Raw genomic sequence first — 19,696 nt, 5'->3', positions numbered from 1 at the left:
TTTATTTTTATTTTATTAGTTACAGGGCACATTCTTATTGGCAGTGCTAATCATCTCAATTACAGTTTATTTTCTGGTAGTTTTCTTTATGTATGGGCCCTGTGTATTTAAAAATTCATTTCAGTGGAAATGTAACCATTTAGTTTTGATTTAGAATGGACATGAGCTGTCACTTTTACCCCTTAGATTTTGTTCAGGCTTTAAAAGTGAGATGCAGTGTTAACTTTTAATTCACAATTTTCCTTTTACCACTCCATCATTTTTTAAAAATGTATTTTTCTTTTTATTTCAAAAATAATATAGTACATAAATGAGAAAGTACAATAAAAAGCAAAAAAGAAGAAAAGGCCACTGTTAATTTTCCCTAAACATAACATTTTGTATTCACTCAGATTTTTTGTACATGTACACAATACATAGTTACCTTTAAGAAAATGAGATCAGTTATTTACACAGTTATGAAGATTACTTTTCTTACAACATTAAATTATATACTTCACTTTGTGTCCTTATGAGTAAACCTGTGATAACATTTTGGTGCCATCATGGTTGCAGCCTTTCTCTGTTACCTTACTTATGGCAGCCGGGAACGTCCTTCTGGTTACATTAATGATCATCCTTTTCCTCTTTTGGATCTTGGAAAAGTTGAGAGGAGCAGATGGAACTTCAGCTGGATCTTAAAGCATGGGGAGGAGATAGAATTTGTATATGCAGAGCAAGGAGGAGGCCTTCTCAGGGTGGGAGAAATTGCATGAGTACGGACTCCAGGGTAGGAATGGTCTGCACGTCCTAAGTTGTAAGGAGACTGGAGAAAATGATTTCCCCAAAAGATCCTGGGCAACATTGTCCCATAGATGCTTTGGGCCAATATCTTTTACATCCTTAAATATAAATGTGCTGATTTGCATTCAGGCAAATAAGTGGTAGGATCCCTTATCTGTTTTCCAGCAAGGAAAATTACAGGAATACCAACAAGACACTAGTATTCAAGTAACTAGGTCTTCTCTTTTTCCCTTATAAACACTCTTCTCTTGGAGTAACCCTCGATTTGTACCACAAGGACTATAGAAATGAAATACCATGACCCAAATAAAGTAATAAGTAACTTACTTGCCAATTCTCTAGTAGAAATAATTTTTAAATATTCTTTTGAGGGCATGGTAATGAAAGTATTTCAGAATTAAAATTTGTGAGCCAGTGCTAGGATTTCCCTCTATGCTATTTATTCTGTAAGTCAGCAACACTAGATCATCCACAAATTAATTAACCACAGTGAACTCTGTAGCTGCCTCCTCTTTGTTAAGTCCCAGGGCAATATAATGGGAATACTCAAAATGTCGATAGGTGTGTGTGTGTGTCTGAATTTATTCCTGTTATATTTGGCCCGGTCCTTGTGTCTTCTTCCCTCTTTGGTCAGAGAAGTGAGGAGTCTTTCATGTAGACCTTTCTTAAAACAGCAATTGCTACAGCTCACTAATTCCCACCTGCTGACTGAGCACCAAATATCTGCTAGGCAACAAGGAACAGTGAGGAACCAGACAAGCATGTTCCACAATTATAAAATACCAGTGGAATTTTTTACAGCTGACTGAAATGAGCTCCTTTGCAAAATGTGCTTGGATTTAACCTGAAATGTTATGGTTTTCACTGAGATTATATGATGGATATTGAAATTATGTCATCTTTTTATTCTTTATGTAGTTCTTTTGTATATTTTTCAAATTTACCCTGCTAATGTCTATCACTTTTTAACAGAAAGAAAACCCCATAAATGTATTGCAAATTGGTTATTATTTTCTGCATTTGTTTACTTGCATGTGTTAGCTTTAGTAACCCTAAACAAATATTAACTCTTATTTGTTAATCAAAACAAGCACTATGTCCATTGGAACTCATGCTGACCCATCCATGTCTTTGCAGGATGGCTTCACACCATTGGCAGTAGCTTTGCAACAAGGCCATGATCAAGTAGTTTCACTCCTGCTAGAAAATGACACTAAAGGAAAAGTGCGTCTTCCAGCTCTTCATATCGCTGCCCGAAAAGACGACACGAAAGCCGCTGCCCTCCTGCTGCAGAATGACAACAATGCAGATGTGGAATCAAAGGTGAGGCACCAGGGAAGTGACCTGTCCTGCAGCCATTCTACGTCAGGCTCCCAGAGTTTACGAACTCCTGGTGTCCCTTTCGGCAAGCTTATACCAAACACTCAGCTTCACCAGAAGGGATAAAAATATGTGTCCCAGTCAGCCAATTGAGAGCACATCCTCCTCGGCATATAAAGCTAGGAGGTAACTGTGGATGCTGCCCTCTGCATACTAACTGGGAGCCACCTCAAAATCAATGTATATGAACCTGATAGTTTCCTTCCTTTTAATGTATTTGTAATGTATTGAACACTTCAGCTCAAACATCAGAGTGAAAAATTACAAAATTCTAACAACTATGTGAATAACTAAACCTTTGGTTGATATCGAAGGCGACAGGCAGGCAGTGCACTGTGTATTGATCAGCTGTGGAGAGCATGCCGGCAGCTAGAAACCTGGCCAAAAATTCCTGTTGTCTTGACATGTATTACTTCAAAGTGTCTGTGAAGGAAACGTGGCGTTTGGAGTAGGCCATTGTGTAGCCCTTCATTCAGTCTAGCTTTCTTTCTGTGCCTATTGTGTTTACATCATAGCTTTCATCCTCATTACGTAGCTGTCATGAGCTTTCTGCAATCCATATCACCGATAGCAAACTAACCGTTCATTTTTTCCTCCTCTTTGCTTCCAAATGTGTTAACCTAGATGGTGGTGAATAGAACAACAGAGGTATATATATATATGTATATGTACATATACATCTAATCTATGTTTGCATCGTCATTTTCCCATTCCGTAGTGCTGCTGCCTCATTTCTTTCCCGTCTTCTTTGCGTTGCCTTCTGTAGGCTAGATACTTGCTTTATACCGCCACCCCCAAAGTAGCATGTGCCAGAGACGATAGTAGTTTGATTACCAGGGCTTTCTGCAGCTGAACCCAGTGTTGGAAAGGAAGAACGAGGAATCCTTGAAACTTAAGCGTATTGTGATAGTGGCATGTGAGATGAAACATTTGGACAGCTTAGATGCTTATCAGCTATACCTAAAGCTGCAGACAACCCTGTCATTCTACTCACCTAGGACTGATTCTTGAGCATTCTGCATGACACTTAACCCTCAGAGGTGTCAGCAAAATGAAAGTTACCTCCGAACAGTGCCAATATGACCCACCCTTCCACAAGAGTCAGTAAGATAGCTAGCATGGCTAAGAAGCTTGCTAACAATTTAGAAATGCATCTAGTTCCTATAAGGTTTCAGTCTTTGGGGACTAAGTGAATTGCTGCATGTTTTAGCATTTTTTTAAGGAAGTAAAATGACCTTGGTATGAATAAATCAGAAAAAAATGTGTTACCAACTAGGCATTTGCTAATAAAAAGACCAACTTGTGGAGTCTTCATAGAATGCAATCACCCATTATACAAGACCAATTGTAGTAGCACCTCTTCCCCAAAATGGATTTTATCATTAAAATTGGCATTTATATTTGACCCTGTATGGCATATATAAAACTAATCGCATTTTGACCAAGAGTCAATAGACAATTCTGTCATCAGTAATAAAACAGTTGGTACTAATTGAACTTTCTATGAGTTATAAAGATTTTTCTTATCATCCTTCTTTAAACTTTTTAAAACTGTGCCCTCTGTATGTTCTGCTGCTGGATTACTAAAATTGCTCAATCCCCATCCTTGGTTCCTTCCTGGCTCTTCCTCTGCCTATGAGTTTGGCGTTTATTTGAAACTATGAGCAATTGGCACGAATCGAAAGAAACCTAGTACAGAATGGAATGTGGACCTCCACATATTTTGCTTCCTCGTTTTTAGTTGGGCAGGGTTATGGTATTAATGCGACAGACAAGGGGCCGGTAGGAATCAATTGAATGTCTGCTGTGTTTTCTTTACAGAGTGGCTTCACTCCGCTCCACATAGCTGCTCACTATGGAAATATCAATGTAGCCACGTTGCTGTTAAACCGAGCGGCTGCTGTGGACTTCACCGCAAGGGTAAGAGCACTGCACTGTAACATTCCCTTAAAGCGTTTGACACGATGCTTAACCTTCCTTCCCCAGCATGAGGAGGAGGTTGAGACAGAGCATCTTGCTTTTATACAGGTGTGCCTGTTTCCTAGCAGGAAAAGTAAACCAAGGTGGAGGGTGGAGGGGTGATAAATACAGGTGAATATATAAAAGATGTGATTCAAGTGATCACGACTGGAAACCACAAACTGTTCCCCAAGTTGAATTTGCTGAGACTACTAGAAATTGGTCGGATGGCAGCCAACAGGGTCCTATGTCAATGTCTGGACCTCACAGATGGGAACGTGCTGCGCTGGAATATCTGGAGGAGGCCCAGACTTTGGAACCCAAATAATAGAGACCATCTTTTACTTTAACTTCTGTCCCCTACGTACTTTCATAACGTATAATAAGATTCTGAAACCTAAGTTAGCTCTGACTCATGGAGACAGGAATTCCAGTGTCCCTTGCGCCACTGGACAGCAACCTGGACATCTGAACAGAGATGTTGCTCTGAATGTAAAAACCGGTCTGGTGCTGGGGGCTAAATCATTAGAAACGTTATCAGCAGCAGACTGGAGTAGTGGCGAAAAGTGGGGACTCAGGATTCAGACTCTCTGGGTTCAAATTTTGGGCTTAATTTTTCTCTCTGTGTCCACTAGTTTCCTCCTTTATAAGATAAAATAATATGAATTATGACATTAAATAACAATATATCACTCCCTCGTCGTGTCACTGTGAGAATTAAGAGGGAGGTTATATAAAGCACTTGGCACTGTCTGAGATATCGTCACCACTGACAGCAGCAGCTCTGTGATTTTTGAGCACAGCTTTAGAAGTATTATTGTTAATAAAACCTCACTTGTTAGAGCAGAAATGAGACTAGATCACACAGGGAGATAGGGCATAATACTATTACTAGCAATAGCAGCAGCAGTAAAAGTAATACCGTCTTCAGAGGAGTTAGTGGGTGGCAGATGCCAGACTAAGCATCTTTATCTCTTTTATCCTTATACCAAAAAAATGTGTTGTTTATCCCTGTTTTACAGAAGAAGAAACCAAGGCTTAGAGGTAAGAAATAGCTGGTCCAGGATCACACAGCTAGCACATTAGGAAAGGCAGGATTTCAACCCCAAAGCTCTTAACTACTCCAGGATTCTGTCTCCCTTAAGTAACCTTAGGGGTTCATTTTTCTCTTCCTTCTTATAATTCATTAGTTCTATAAAAATTAATAAGAGCTCAGTGTAGTAATATAAAAGCTATTTCCTACCCTGTCGTCCTCAGCTCGCTAAAAGCCTCTATGGTGAAAATGACCCGAGAGTGCCAGTCTGCTCATGTCACTCTAGAGCTCCGTTCTTATGGCACTAACCGCATTCGTAAGATTCAGCGACAAGGCAGACCCGAGGCCTAGCCTGACATTTTGAAGGACAAAGTTACGCACCCCTTTAAATCAAGTATAAACAGGGCATGTCGATGTTTAACTGGAAGTTCTTGTCTTTAAGATGCATTCTTCTGGTTTTATTTCTGTAATTCACAATATTATAAAAGCCTCATTAAGTCCCATGTTCTAAGGAGGACATTTGGAAAATTCATGTCAGAACAGAGTGTGAGGTTTGTCTTTGTGACACTGTTCAGAACTTTCCTGCTGCTGCTGAAACTAAGATTGGGGCCATGTTTAAGCAATTTAAGCGGACACATGACAGTATTTTCAGGCTCCAGGCGATTCCAAAGCATCCATTTACATTAAAACAATGATGTGGTAATTATAAACAATGCTAATTTATTGGTTAAAGATTAATGGAGACCTCAGACATACGTTGTTAACCATGCCTGAATTACCACATATGATTTAAAATTATCACATCATGCTTTTGTTTAAAACAGGTTACAATTCATCCTTGTTACTGATTTAGGAAAGCATTTTCTCTCGTCATTCCTGATTAATGAGGCCTAATAGCCTTGTGAGCTGAGGGCTGTGGTGGAATGTGATTACCCCTTATGGGAGGCCTGCCTGTGCTCCTGCGTAGACACGACAGCCCATGCCTCCCTCCGCAGCTGGTGATTGATGACTTGCTTTAGGTTGTCTGGGAAGAACTGGTCTTCATAAAAGGCTTAACTGCAGCCGCTGCTGTTGCCTCAAGAAACCCACTTTCAGTTCTAAATCTCTGGTAGTTCTATTACATAGTAATTCAGCATCTATACTTTTGTACTGCAGAGGCCTCTCTTTTCCCAACTTTAGTGCAGTCTTTCCAGGTCACAGGCCTCAGGAATGTAGCAGAAATAGCAGGTGAGAGTAAAAGACGCTGAACACAGATGGGATCAGATTTTACCTGGTGAGAACAGTAAAGAGGGGAACCATTAAGCTATATTTGCTAAGAACTAGCTCCAAATTATAACCGTAAATCATATGCTTCAACAACCAGGTTTAGACAGAGATATTGATTAAATGGTTAGAGGGAGACTGAAAAACAACTGCAACCTTTATCTATGGGGGCTGTGATTTCTGTTTCCTGGCTGGGAGGGATCCCTGAAGATGGACAGATACAGTTTTATAGTTCTTTGTGGGCAGAGGGCATGATTTAGAGAATGGCTACCTGCTAGCAAATAGGGCTGGGGATAGGAGCAAGGACACCACTTGTCAGATCTTTTCCTGTATATCGTAGATGGATATTTCCAAAGCAAATACGAGGCAGAAACAAACGCGGTGTGACTAAAGGGACTACACAGTAGAACGGGTTGCTTTCTGTGCTTCTTTGTAGGGCTAGGTAATTTATGCAGGAGTAAAGCAAATCCTAGCCCATGGCAAACGTGTGCTCCGATGTAGCAATTATGGTAACCGATTTATAGCATACTTATCTGTTTTATTAACACCTTTTCTTAGATTTTTATTATGATGTCAGTTTTTATTTTTGTATTGTAATTTTGCTCTATATATGTAAGCTATCCTGTGTGACATCTTAAATGTGTCCTTCGGGATTATCCACGAAGACGTCTTCAGCCCCATGGGTCTGCTGCCCGGAGTTAATAGAGAAGTTGCTGAGTGCTGTAATGCAGCAGCAACATTCTTCATTCTTTGAACTGAGTCTGCTGAGATGGCATTTATAGTGTCTGAATTTATGTGTGACCCTTGTTCTCTTAGCAAATCATTCTAGCTCTCTTGGGGAAGACAATATAACCAAGGGGCACCAGAGCTGCTACTGATTTCATTCCAGTAAGGAGCATTTCTGCACTGGAGTAACTAAAGGCCAAATTATATTATGTGGAGGCCTGCAAAGTCCCTTTTATTGATTGAAGAGGATAGATTGATATTTTGCTGGCTTAGAGCTTTTTTTCGTCAAATATAATGCAACACCTAACTTAATCTTTGCTCTTGTCACTGACCTTTCTCGTGTAAAATATTATTCAACTTCCCATTTTGGAAAGAGCATTGAATAACATATCCTTTTCTTGGTCTTGTGATTTAGTACTTTTTGGGTGTGATCTCCTAAAGGATTAGGAATTTCGGTGTTGGAAGGCTATACTCATTTGTTTCTAAAGGGATTTCAGGTAGTTTACACATTAAAATATACAAAGTAAGACATGTAAGAATGAAACAGAAAAAAAAGTAAATGTTACCAGCAGCTGGAATGAACCAGTGAATATAACTAGAGAATAAATTGCGGTCTTAGAAGGTTTGCTGTATGTAGTGGAAAGGGAATTATAGTTATGCAGTTTTTATTTTTTTGACAAGTAATTCTAACAGTTATTGATTTTTGTGTATGTGAAATAAGTCAAATGTGATTTTTATTATATGAATCCTTCTAGTAAGATCAATGAATTTCATAGTTGACAATATCTTTAATTACTACACTTCAAAAAGCTCAATTCCTACTGCCCCATACTGCCTATTGATTCTAAATCTCCACCTGTGAGGGCACCTTGCCCAGGGAGGCTGAGAGACTGTGGCCCAGGTACTTAGCTTTCTAGTGTTCCAACTAAGTGTGTGATAGAACTTGGCATGATGGGTGACTAGTTAACATGTCCGTTGGCCTGCCTTTCTCAATGTTTTGAACAAGGTTTGGGCAAGTGTGGGGCCACATTCAGAATTCAGTTAAGTCATACAAAAGTTTACTTTGTTTAATATACAGTATTTTAATTTGGGGTGAAAGTGAGAGCAATGTTTTTTAGGTAGTTGAACTATTAAACCCGTTGGTAGATAAATGAAAGTGCCAGACGTAAGTTCTGCCCAAACAAGAGGCTACCATGGTTCAGCACAAGCAAGAGCAAAACAGTGGCCATGGACAGACACTATCTGGAGATTTCCTTCCCCAATTAAATCCAACCTAGCAGTTACCAATGAGCTTCTTGTATGGGCCAGGCTTGGAGGTTCAGACTTAAGTGACCTACTGACCTTACTCTACTAATTTGTTTGGTCTCCAGAGTCAACACAGTCTCTCCCTGAATACCCCAAAGCACAACTAAGTCTAGGCTCTAATGCCAAACAGGACTTTTCTAAAAACTTGGAGATTGACAAAGGGAATTCAAAGCAGAGGCAAAACTGAAGGACTGGGTCTGAACAACTCTGTCCCCAGAGTCCATAGGCTATGACCCCTTCTTGGGGTACCTCAGGGTACTGCCTCCCTCAGCCCCCAAAGGCCACTGTGTGGCAGCGTCTATCTCATTCCCCACCCGTGGGAACCCCTTTTACTATGTATCTCCTAGCCAGAGTCCAAACCCCTTAACCCTCGTCTCGGGAAACCCTGTTTTCTCCGCATGTGGGCTATCTTAATATAATACCCACTAACTACCGTGCTTCCCCGAAAATAAGACCTAGCCAGACCATAAGTTCTAATGCGTCTTTTGGAGCAAAAATTAATATAAGATCCAGTATTATATTATGTCAAAGACCTGGTCTTATATTACGTAAGACCAGGTCTTATTTTACTGTAAGACCAGTCTTATATTACAGTTAAATAAGACCAGATCTTATATTCATTTTTGCTCCAAAAGACGCATTAGAGCTGATGGTCCAGCTAGGTCTTATTTTCGGGGAAACACGGTAGTGCTCATTGACTTTAATTTAAATGAAATTAATTTTAAAATTCCGTTCCTCATTCTCAAGAACCACATTTCAGGTACTCAGTAGTTACATGTGGCTGTGGCTCCTGTATTAACACAGTATATGTGACATTTCCATTATCACAGAAAGGTCTTTTGAACAAAGCTGAGACACCATCAGTCTGAAGCCATCCTTCCCTTCAGTGTCACAATTATCTGTAAACGTAATTCACCCCCCTCCCAGGAAAATGATCCTTTGAATTGTTATGCAAAGCAATTTTACTCCTAATAAACTTGCCCCTTTTAACTCCAAAAAAAGATTTTTGCCTTTCCCACCACCAGAAACCACCACCACCACCACCAGGAACAACAATAAAACTAAAATCTTCTCAACAGGGGTAAAAAAGTGACTAGAAACTTTAAAATTGTAATTTCTACCTAATTCATGCTATGAGGTGTTCAGAAATATCAAAAATTGAGATAGATCTCAAGAGAGGTCTCCAGTTGCCAGAGTTTATGCCACATGATTACATAACTTCTCTGAACCTCAGCTTTTTAATCTGTGTAAAGAGTGCCTGTATCCTATTCCTCAAAGACACTTTCTCTGACCCCCTAAAATGAGTCTCTACCCCTATCAACACACTATGTGTTTTCATTGCACCCTATACTTCCTCTCTCACAGTAGACATTTAATGTTATTTTATTTATATAGTGTTGTTTGTCTTGCACATTCTGTTTATTAGCTAAGCCCCTAAAAGGCTGAGATGCCTTTTGCACCCTCTATCTCCAGCTTCTCATCTGGTAAATATTCTCTTCCCAAGTGCTCACCACATGCCTCTGTGTTAATGGCTTTAACATTAATTTGCTCTCCTCAATCTTCCAGTGAAGGAATCAGTAACAGAGAATACATTTTTGACACTTAGTTTTTGTTTTAATTTTTTTGTTTGTTTGTTTTTTTAGGTGAGGCAAGCATTTTATTTTCAGCGAACCGTTCCTTGCTGTACTGTAAAAAGGCAGAGCCTTTGTGTTTGCTGCCTGGCAGCCCTTTATCTACCTTTCACAAAATGGTACCTTGGACATACTAGTGGAGCCACTGGAATGTTCTCTTGTGTTCCATTCAGTCAGAGAGCATCAATGTGAAAACATCAAGGATCCTGCCTGTTACAAAATAAGCGCTCTGTAGATGTTCATTTTCTTCCTTCTTTCTGTAGGTAAAATTTATCTAATGATATGAAGTAGTTATAATTTGAGGATTTACTAAGTTGCAGCTTCTTTCTTAAGCATTTTATATGTATTATCACAACAATCTTATGAGGGCATGAAGTGGAGGTGTAATGAAATATGCCTTCCGCATCTGTTCTTCACCTCATTTGTAAGACTTTGAATTCCTCAAGGATAGGCCTGAGTATTATTACAAACTTTGGAATCCCGAGGGTAAAGCCAGCACCTACTACTGGGAAGGGCTTGATGTATTAGTTATTGAATTCCCTTATCCACTACTCCTGGGTACCCAGCACCTATTTAAACCTGCCTTCCTCAAGCCCCATGCTCTCCCTAGGCTATTAGAATTTCAGACTGAACCTCACTTGATGTTTAGAGAACTGCTTCCCAAACTGATGTCAGCTGCATTAAGGGTGATGGGAAACCATCGGATTCTAATAGTAGAATTTTAGACCAGTTTATCAAACCCAATATTGACTATCAGACACCAGGGGCAAGTTTATTTAAGCATTAGGGAGGCTTGCTTTTCGGCACTGTATGTGACCCTAGAAGACAAACCTAGAACAAAAGCTACTGAGCAAGGGCTGTTTCCAAACTTTGTTCACTTAAGGGTCTTTTCAGCCAGGGCCTCAGGCTGTGGCGACAAAACCACCACGAGAGGGTGCTAGCAAGTACATCAGCGACTCAGACATGGAGAAGATATGGGCATCACTTCTATAAGAGTGTGGCTGATTTTTGCGATGGTTTTATAACAGTGGTTTTATAACGTAGCATTCCAGTGGCTCCATTATTATGTCCAAGGTACCCTGTCCTGAAAGGCTGTGAGGCAGCCAGGGGGTAGGGCGACTGGGGACTCTATTTTGGTTTGTGTGGTGGTGCCATTGCAAATATATTGTTAAATATATTTTCCCCTCATTGTACAATTAATTTTTTAAATAAAATACAAAAAAGCAAAAGAAAGAAAGTAAAAACCACCCATAATAGTCCTTTTATGTTTTTTTAACATTTAGATATCTGTTCAAAGATGAAACACACACATAAATACATTCGTTTTTATTGACACAGATTTTCAGATATAGGCTTATCTCCTAGAATCAGCTCACCAGCATTAATGACAAAGACATTTTTAAAAATGGGTTATATAATCCTCTTTCAGAGAAAGTAGGGATTTGACAGCATTAGCAAAGGAATGTGAGTTATGTGCAAGTAGCTATGTGGCCACTGCATTGATCACATTATTGTTGCCATGGTGATATTAACATCTCTGGAGGAACAAAACCAGTAAGTAAGGGAAGGGCAGAGTAGTGGGGTTATGCCTTTTATAGAGAACTTGCCCTAAGCCTGCCATGCAGCCTCATTTCTGCTTTTTGCATTTCATTCCCTGAATGCCACATCAAAGAAGACTCCCTTATATAATTTTGAAAGGAATATTTTTATCTTCAATCTGTAAGTCCATTTGAACTTATTAACATCTCACTGTGTATTGTGGGACCTATGTTGCTGGCCCTCACCTGAAGAGGTGAAGGTTCTTTAAGTTGTAGCAACATGGAGAGGAAAAGAGCCCTGAGATATATGCTGGACCACTGATGGGGTCTGGGACAAGTTCCTTCATCATGTAACCTGTGACATTCTTAACAGCAAGACGAGAGACATTTCGGTTACCACAAGCCCTTCCCCTCTGCCCAGCTACCTCGTCTGACAGTAATGGAGGTGGCGTTTGGCTTCCCTTCCCTTTCCCAGCAGAGAGTAGGTATAGTACAGTGTCAGCATAAACACTGTCACAGTCAGATGCTAGAGACCCACACTGGCCCTGCGGCTTACTTTGTGTGTTCTTTGGCAAGTTATGTATGTGTCAGCTTGATCATCCAGAACACAGGCCCAGTAATAATACCTAATGCATAACCATTGTGATGACTGAATGAAATGAGCCATATAAAGTGCTTGGCACAGTGCTTGACCCATGACACATGGTAAGGGGCATGACCTTGTATGTCACTGTTGTTATCATTGCTTTCATCCAGGAAGGGACCTATCATTATAGGACACCTTCACCTGGAAAGCGTGACATGTCAAGCAGATGGCATCATGGCAGCTCTATAGTGTGCTTCTGAAACTAGACATTACTTTCCAGAATGTTGCAGTTACACTGTTTGCAGTGGGGTTGGTCAGCGTGAGAGAGAGACAACCTTTAAGAAACTATTAATATGGCATTGTTTGAGAAAGTAAGAACGCCAATAAAAAAAAAATCATAGAAACTGGAAGGTACCTATTTCTCCTTGTTTCACTTTTCCTCTTTCAATATGTGCTCTGCTTCCTGCAGTGCTGCTCTAGAATTGTGGCTCTGAGAACATTTTTAAATGGCCTGAATAAGTCCTATTTTGAAATTCTGTGAAGTGGAGTTGTATTAAGGTAGGAGGTGGCAGAGCTTGCTTTACTTATATGCACTTTAAAGGAATTATTCATTAGCTCTAGAATTTGCATTTCCTCCCGTGAGTGCAAATAGTGGCAGGTGGCTGCTGTGCTCCTCTGCTGGACATTCCAGAACACTGTCCACACTCCCTGTCCTCAGACAGTGCATTTGGATCAATCCCGATGTACCTTGGTCCTTTCCTGAGCACTGCAGGTTGTCCTCTGAGAAAATCTTGCTCTTCTTGCTCTGATGGTTTGAGACTATATCAGAAAGGCAAGTGGGCATCTAGAGAGGGAAGAGGTTAGGACTTGGAAGAACAAAAAGGTTGCAAAATGAGTGAACTTGGGACACATGATTATTTACTGGCTCTCTCGCAAATCGAAGCAGGAAGTTCCAAGAAAACAAACTCAGGTAGAAGGTCAACATGGACTAGCGTAGTTAAGAAAACAAACTGGAAAGCTAAGCTGTGATGGAAATACAGGGATTAGAATCAACTCCAAGAAATAGAGAGTTGAAGCCCACTTGCGCAAGTGAAATGAGACTGGAGATGAATGGTGAGTCCATCCATTCAACCCAAGGGGAAGGGACTCCTTAAATCCTGCAGGTGAAAGGGAGTCATTGCAGGGTTTTTTGTTTTGGTTTTTTTTTTTGAGATATAATTGACATAGACGTTTGAGGTATACAACATATGGGTTTGATACACTTATGTATCTCAGTATGATTACTACAGTAGTGTCAACTAACATGCTATCACGTCACACAATTATTTCTTTTTTGTGTTGACAACAGTTGATAATGTCAGTAGTGTTGAAGCTGCGGGATGGCATACATATGAGGGCAAAGGGGGCGGCTCGGCTGTGAGCTGTGGCAGGCTCCAGTCACATAGGGAAAAGAACTGTGGACACGAAGAAGCATGTCTGACTCCAGGCATCATGTTCCTCTCTAAGGACATGACTTCTCTGGAGTCCTACTAGATCCTGGTTCTCCTTAGAAAATTTGAAAGTTTGTAGAGGTGTTTTTAGTTGTCCCAGTGGCTGGCATGTAATGGGAAAAGACCAGGGTGGATAAATAACAACATCCGAACCAAAATGCCACTGGTAGCCTCATTGAGACATGCTGGATTTAACATCTCTTTATAGCCAAGAGGCAGAGAGGTGGGATGTTTAAGGATAGTTAAGAAGGGCCTGAAAGTTCATGCTCAGCCTGGGATGTTTCCTCAGAGGCACTAAGAGCGGCTGGGCTAGAAGACCTGAGGTTCCTTTTAGCTCTTATTACTGAGGCCTTGAATTAGAAGGTGGAAAAACGTATACAAAATTCAAACCAATTTAAACAATAACCTTTCATTTATTTCTAGGTACTGTAGGACATTTCCTAAACATTATTGCATTTATTCTTCACAGGAATCCTTTGAGGTGTGGGTATTATTTCTATTTTACACTAGTAAGCAAGACATTAGCTAACGTGTACAAAGCCACACAGCTTTAAGGTGGCAGGGCTTGAGCCAAGAAACAGTAAAGTAAATAAAGTAAAATAAGACAATTAAAAAAAATAAAGTAAAATAAACTACATTCAACTGTGTAGTCCATACTATTCTAACATCGAAGGCAGTAGACTGAGCTTTGGATGTAATCCAGGGTCATCACAGGAAAACCAGAACTGACAGCTGCCTCTCTTACACCAGCTGGTGGTTCGTTCTCTGCCTGCGCCAGAACTGCAAAATGAATTAAGGACATTTTCCAACAAGGTTGTAAAGGAGTTTTTCTTACTTGCTAAGAAATCCCATTACACATTTAAGAACATTTTAATTGAGAGATTAACAAACCTCAAAACTGGCAAATCATCAAATTCATTCTCAACTATAATGCATTCACAGTTCCACTACATTCTCTGTATTCCCTCTATCAGTTCTGCAGTTTTGAATTCCTAATGATCATATTTTGAAATGAGCTCTTGATATTATGACAAAAAGGTAGAACATACATTTTCTGGTAAGAAACCCAAAGTAGGCTTATCTCTAAAAAGAGCCGGTCTCTCTTGAGTTTGAAAATTACAAACCATTATTCTATAGCCTCCAAGTCTGAGTCTCGCAGTAGTTTCCCCAGCTGGAGCAGCCTCCCGTTCCCCTAGATTTGAACTCGTTGTATCTGGGGTGGGTCCTTGCTATCTGTGTTTCTAACAAGTTCCATAGGTACTACTTCTGAGAAGGCTTGATTAGAAAAACGTTGACTGAGGCCATGCTATGGAAACTTTTCTCTGGGTAAATTGTCCAAAGTTGAACCATGGAAATCGCAGGCATTTTCTGGCCATGTGACCAGTGGCTCCTTCCAGCTTTACTTTACTGTCCTGTAAATTTGAGTTAAATAGCATCTATTTCCTGGGTGGTTGTAGAGATTAAATGAGATGATACAGGTCTCATAGGGTTTGCACAAAGTAAGAACCGAATAATTGGTAGGGTTTTTGTTTTGTTTTGTTTTTCATTGTAATTACTTTTTTTCTCGTGTAAAACAAAAAATCTCTTAGTCTAAATCAGCATGTATCAGGGGTTTTTTTGGTGGTTTTTTTTAGCAGAACTTTTTTTTTCCTAAAAAATTCTTACAGGATAAAAAGGCATTTACTATTTTAATCCTCAGTGGCCAAAAATATCTCATTATTTATACACTATGGAAACCCTGAAATGTATAGTGAAAAAAATATTTTAAAAGCATATATTAAACACCCATAGGATAGCCATGAAAGGAAGGGGAGGGGAGGGGAGGGGAGGGGAGGGGAGGGGAAGGAAAAGAACAAGTGTTGGTGAGGATTTGGAGAAACTGGAACCCATGTGCTCTATTTGTAGGAATGTAAAATAGTACAACCACTATGGAAAAGAGTATGGAGATTACTCAAAGATTAAATATCGAGTTGCCATATGATCCAACAATTCCACTTCTGGATATATATATATATATATATATATATATATATATATATATATGAATTGAAAGCAGAGTTTCGAAGAGATATTTGTATCCTTACCCACATTATTCACAATAGCCAGAAGGTGAAAGCAACCCCAGTGTCCATTGGCAGATGAATGAATCGACAAAAGGTTGTATATACATACAATGGAACATTGTTCAACCTTAAAAAGGTGTTAATTCTGATGCATGCTACAACATGCATGAACCTTGAGGACATTATGCTTGCTGAGTGAAATAAACCAGTCACAAAAAGACAAATAAACATTGTGGTTCCTTTTGTATGAGGTACTGGGAGTAGTTCAGTTCACATAAATAGAAAGTAGAATGGAGGTTGCCATGGCCTGGGAAGATGGAAATGAGCAATTGTTTAATGAATATAGAGTTTTAGTTTTGCAAGATGAAAAGAGTTCTAGAGGTTGGTTACACAACAATGTAAATGTACTTAACACTACTGAACTTCGTACTTAAAAATGGTTAAGATAGAAATTTTATGTTACATGTATTTTATCACAAACGTTTTTTAAAAATTTAAAGCATATCCTGAAAACCACTGGACAAGATATCTCCAAAAAGCCAGTGAGTTGTAACATCCAATGGTGCAAAGGTAGAGGAGACACTTATAATTGAGGGAGGAGGTCCAGGACCACTTTCGATCCCAGGTTCCCTGCCCTCTGGCAACAGCTGGCACTGTGTGTACAGCTGAGGGTATGTAGGGGGTAAAGAGGGTGTGGAATATTTACTCAAAATATGCTCCGTCTTCCCCCATTACTAAATCACCTGCCTGAACTAGAAAGACACCTGGCAGTAACTTATATAAATTGTTGATGAGCCATCCTCTGTTACTTCGAGTGAAAGCTTCTGACAGTATTCACAATAAATAGGCTCATATTGTCCATACAAGAAAATAGATAAACACCTTGAATTTTTTAGAGAAGACCAGATCAAATACTCAGCCTAATTTCACAACAGACATCAACTATCCAAGCATTTGCTGCTGCTTCTTGGGAAAACTAGTGCTAGCAGGTGTCTAATGCAATGGGATTGGTTGGTCTCTCTGGAAAGGCAGTGAGGTTTTGAGGAAGTGTCAAGGACACAAGTATCTTCAGTGACAATCTCACTCGGAAAGACCTGTGTGGATTTAATCTCCTTATCCAGAAAGCACAGAGAGAAAAGTTGGTGTAGACTCAGCTAGTAGCTAGCACAACTGAGAAGAAAAAAAGACTTTTCTACAGAGACCAATTTCATTTAATTAAAGCCTCAAAAGAAGAAAAAAAATGGACTTTTACAAACAATGGTGTTCACCTTAATGATTGCTGCAGTATAGGGGAAATTTCTGAGTTTATTTTATATTTGTATTATTAATAATAGACCATCTGTAAGAAAGCCCTACTTATATGTCAGACTGTAAAGGCTGAGTGTTTCCTTATCTTCCATTGTTTATAATTTTCCTGGGTATATCCTTGAAATCCCCAGGATGAGGTACTGATGAGGTACTGATACATACTGTAACATGGATGAACCTTGAAAACATTATGCTAAGTGAAAGAAGACACACAAAAGGTGATATATTATTCCATTTCTATGAAATGTCCAGAATAGGCAAATCCATAGAGACGAAAGTAGATCAGTGGTTGCCAGGGAATCAAAAGTGCCTGCTTAATGGTATAGGGTTCCTTTTTTTTTTTTTTTTTCCAGTTTATTTTTCAATTACCGTTGACATACAATATTATTTTAGTTTCAAGTATACAATGTAGTGATTAGACATTTAGATACCTTATGAAGCGATCACCCTGACAAATCTGGTAACCATCTGACAAGTACAGCATAGGTTATGGGATTTCTTTTGAGATGACAAAACTGTTCTAAATAAATAGTGATGGTTGCACAACTTGGTGAATATACTAAAATCGTTAAATTGTATACTTTAAAATGATCAATTTTGCGGTATGTGAATTATATCGCAATAAAAATCATTATACAAATAAACTATCAGATAAGACAGTAGAAAAAAATTATAGAAAAAGGTTTTTATACTCTCAAGGTAATTAAAGGGAACAGAAATTCAATTCTTTATTTTTCTACAAAATATGACTATTAAATAGTATTTATCAAACATTGATTGAGTACCTGTTCTGTGCCTGCCTGAAGATTAGAAAATATGACCTTGTAGGAGAAGAAAAACTTTTTCCTCTATCCTCTTAGGTTCAGGTCCAGAGGCTTGCAAATTAAACTGAAAAAAGGCAGATTAATAGGAGAAAAGGTTTATCTATGCATAAGGAATCCTTCATAGAAATGAAGCAAAGACCCAAAGACATAGTTAGACCCTAAGGGCTCATACCATTTTAACAAATGGTAAGAAATTTTTGGAGAAGTGAGAAGTCAAAGGAAAGGGGATTGGGGCTTCTAGGGGTGGTAGATTGTGGGAAGGTAAATATATGGGAGAAAACTATAAGGGTTGTATAGTAAGGTTTGTTGTGCAGATTGAAATTGTGCCATCTCCACTGATGATGAGTGATTAAGAGGCAGCCTCCTCTTCTTGGCAAGAGAAATTTATGCCCTGGTTTTAGACAGAGAGGGAGAGGACAGAGAGCTGCAAATAATACTTAGCCCAAACTGGCATACTTTGGGACGGCATACTCTGATCATCAACCGACCCTCTCACAGGTTAGAAGACTTTTCAAAAGATATATATCTATGGGGTGAACAAGGATGCAAGTAAGCCTTGCTGAAATGTTTTTCCTATGCTTTCTCTGTGTACCAATTTACTAATCATTTTTCTGTTTCTGTGTAAAGTAGGACTAGTGCTAAAGTATAAGAGACTAGAATAAAAAAGCATCCACTTTTTCATTTAGTGATTACCTCCCCAGACATTTTTTTTTAAAGGAGAGAGATGAGGTGAAGGAAATCAGAAATCAACTGCACTTAATATATTTAAATAGATTGAAAAGTCTGCCATTTATCACAAGGAAGGTGGCAATGGCCTGGATTTCACTTTGTGGAGTTGCAAAAATGATCTTGCTGTTGAGATTATTTCATAAAGGAAATGGGATGGGTGTGCCACCTCAGCTGGGTTTCTCAGAAACAACTGAGAGGTGAGAGATAAGCAAGCAGTTCCACCATTTTCCAGCAGAGGTAGTTTTCTTCCAGGTCCATGTTTTTAAAAGTATGACATTCACATGATTCTATCACGTTCTGTCACATATGCCATGTTATATACCAAGTGTACCTATCATGTTGCATGAGCCACAGCCCTGCCCGTTCTGCCCCCTCCTCTCTGCCACGACCTACCCAGCCACAGGCCTTCTGAAGTCTCCGCAGACTGAGCTGTGCTGAGCTGACCCTTCTAACACCTTTTGCATCCATCCTAAGAACTGCTGGCTTTAGCTCCTTCTTAGAGCTCACCGCTTATCTCAGGTCTGCGAGTCTTTTCTACCCAGATTTTTCCTAATGTCTGTGTGAGATGCGTATATTTCACACATTTTAAAAATGTCTACCCTGTATGATAAATAATAAAAAGAATAATAATGGATAACACTTTTACAGTGTTTACTGAATGCCAAGTACCATTGTTAAGGCTCTGTGCTTATTAACTCATTTAATCCTCATGACAATTCTATAATCTAGATACTATTATTATCCTGTTTTTACAGACAGTCTGTGATACAGAGAAATTAAATAAATGTCCCTAAGATTATGCAAGTAGTGTGAAGTAGGTCTGGGATTTGAACCTAAGCTTTCTGGCACCTGGTACTATCTCTTAACCACCGCACTCCCTGACCACAATATTTTCGTTATCTCTTAGCACACTATTAGATGCTCTGAAAATGCTCTAATAGTAAGAATTGTACTGTTTAGAAGTGCAGGGACAGTGTGATCTAGTCTAGTGAAAGAAGCATGATTTTGGGGTCAAATTATGGCAGCTTTGTGACCTTTGGCAAGTTACTTTGACTTTCTGAGTTTTAGTTTTTTCATC

The 19,696-nt window shown here is 39.3% G+C and overlaps 1 protein-coding gene across 31 annotated transcripts in view; it reads left to right on the top strand.

Annotated features, from left to right (window-relative positions):
- The window catches only part of ANK3 (ankyrin 3), a 591,144-nt gene that overhangs the window by 397,036 nt on the left and 174,412 nt on the right, over nucleotides 1–19,696 (top strand). For 23 of the 31 annotated variants that reach the window (XM_074339472.1, XM_074339470.1, XM_074339460.1 and 20 more), the window contains 3 exons: nucleotides 1,921–2,106; nucleotides 2,788–2,811; nucleotides 3,985–4,083. In XM_074339472.1, coding sequence (XP_074195573.1) covers nucleotides 1,921–2,106; nucleotides 2,788–2,811; nucleotides 3,985–4,083 — 309 coding nt within the window. The remainder of the gene's footprint in view (nucleotides 1–1,920; nucleotides 2,107–2,787; nucleotides 2,812–3,984; nucleotides 4,084–19,696) is intronic. The other 8 variants (XM_074339473.1, XM_074339469.1, XM_074339468.1 and 5 more) reach the window with 1 other exon arrangement.

This window comes from Rhinolophus sinicus, linkage group LG07, assembly GCF_036562045.2.
Source record: "Rhinolophus sinicus isolate RSC01 linkage group LG07, ASM3656204v1, whole genome shotgun sequence".
Lineage (NCBI taxonomy): Eukaryota > Metazoa > Chordata > Mammalia > Chiroptera > Rhinolophidae > Rhinolophus > Rhinolophus sinicus.
This window is presented reverse-complemented; position numbering and strand designations above follow the sequence as displayed.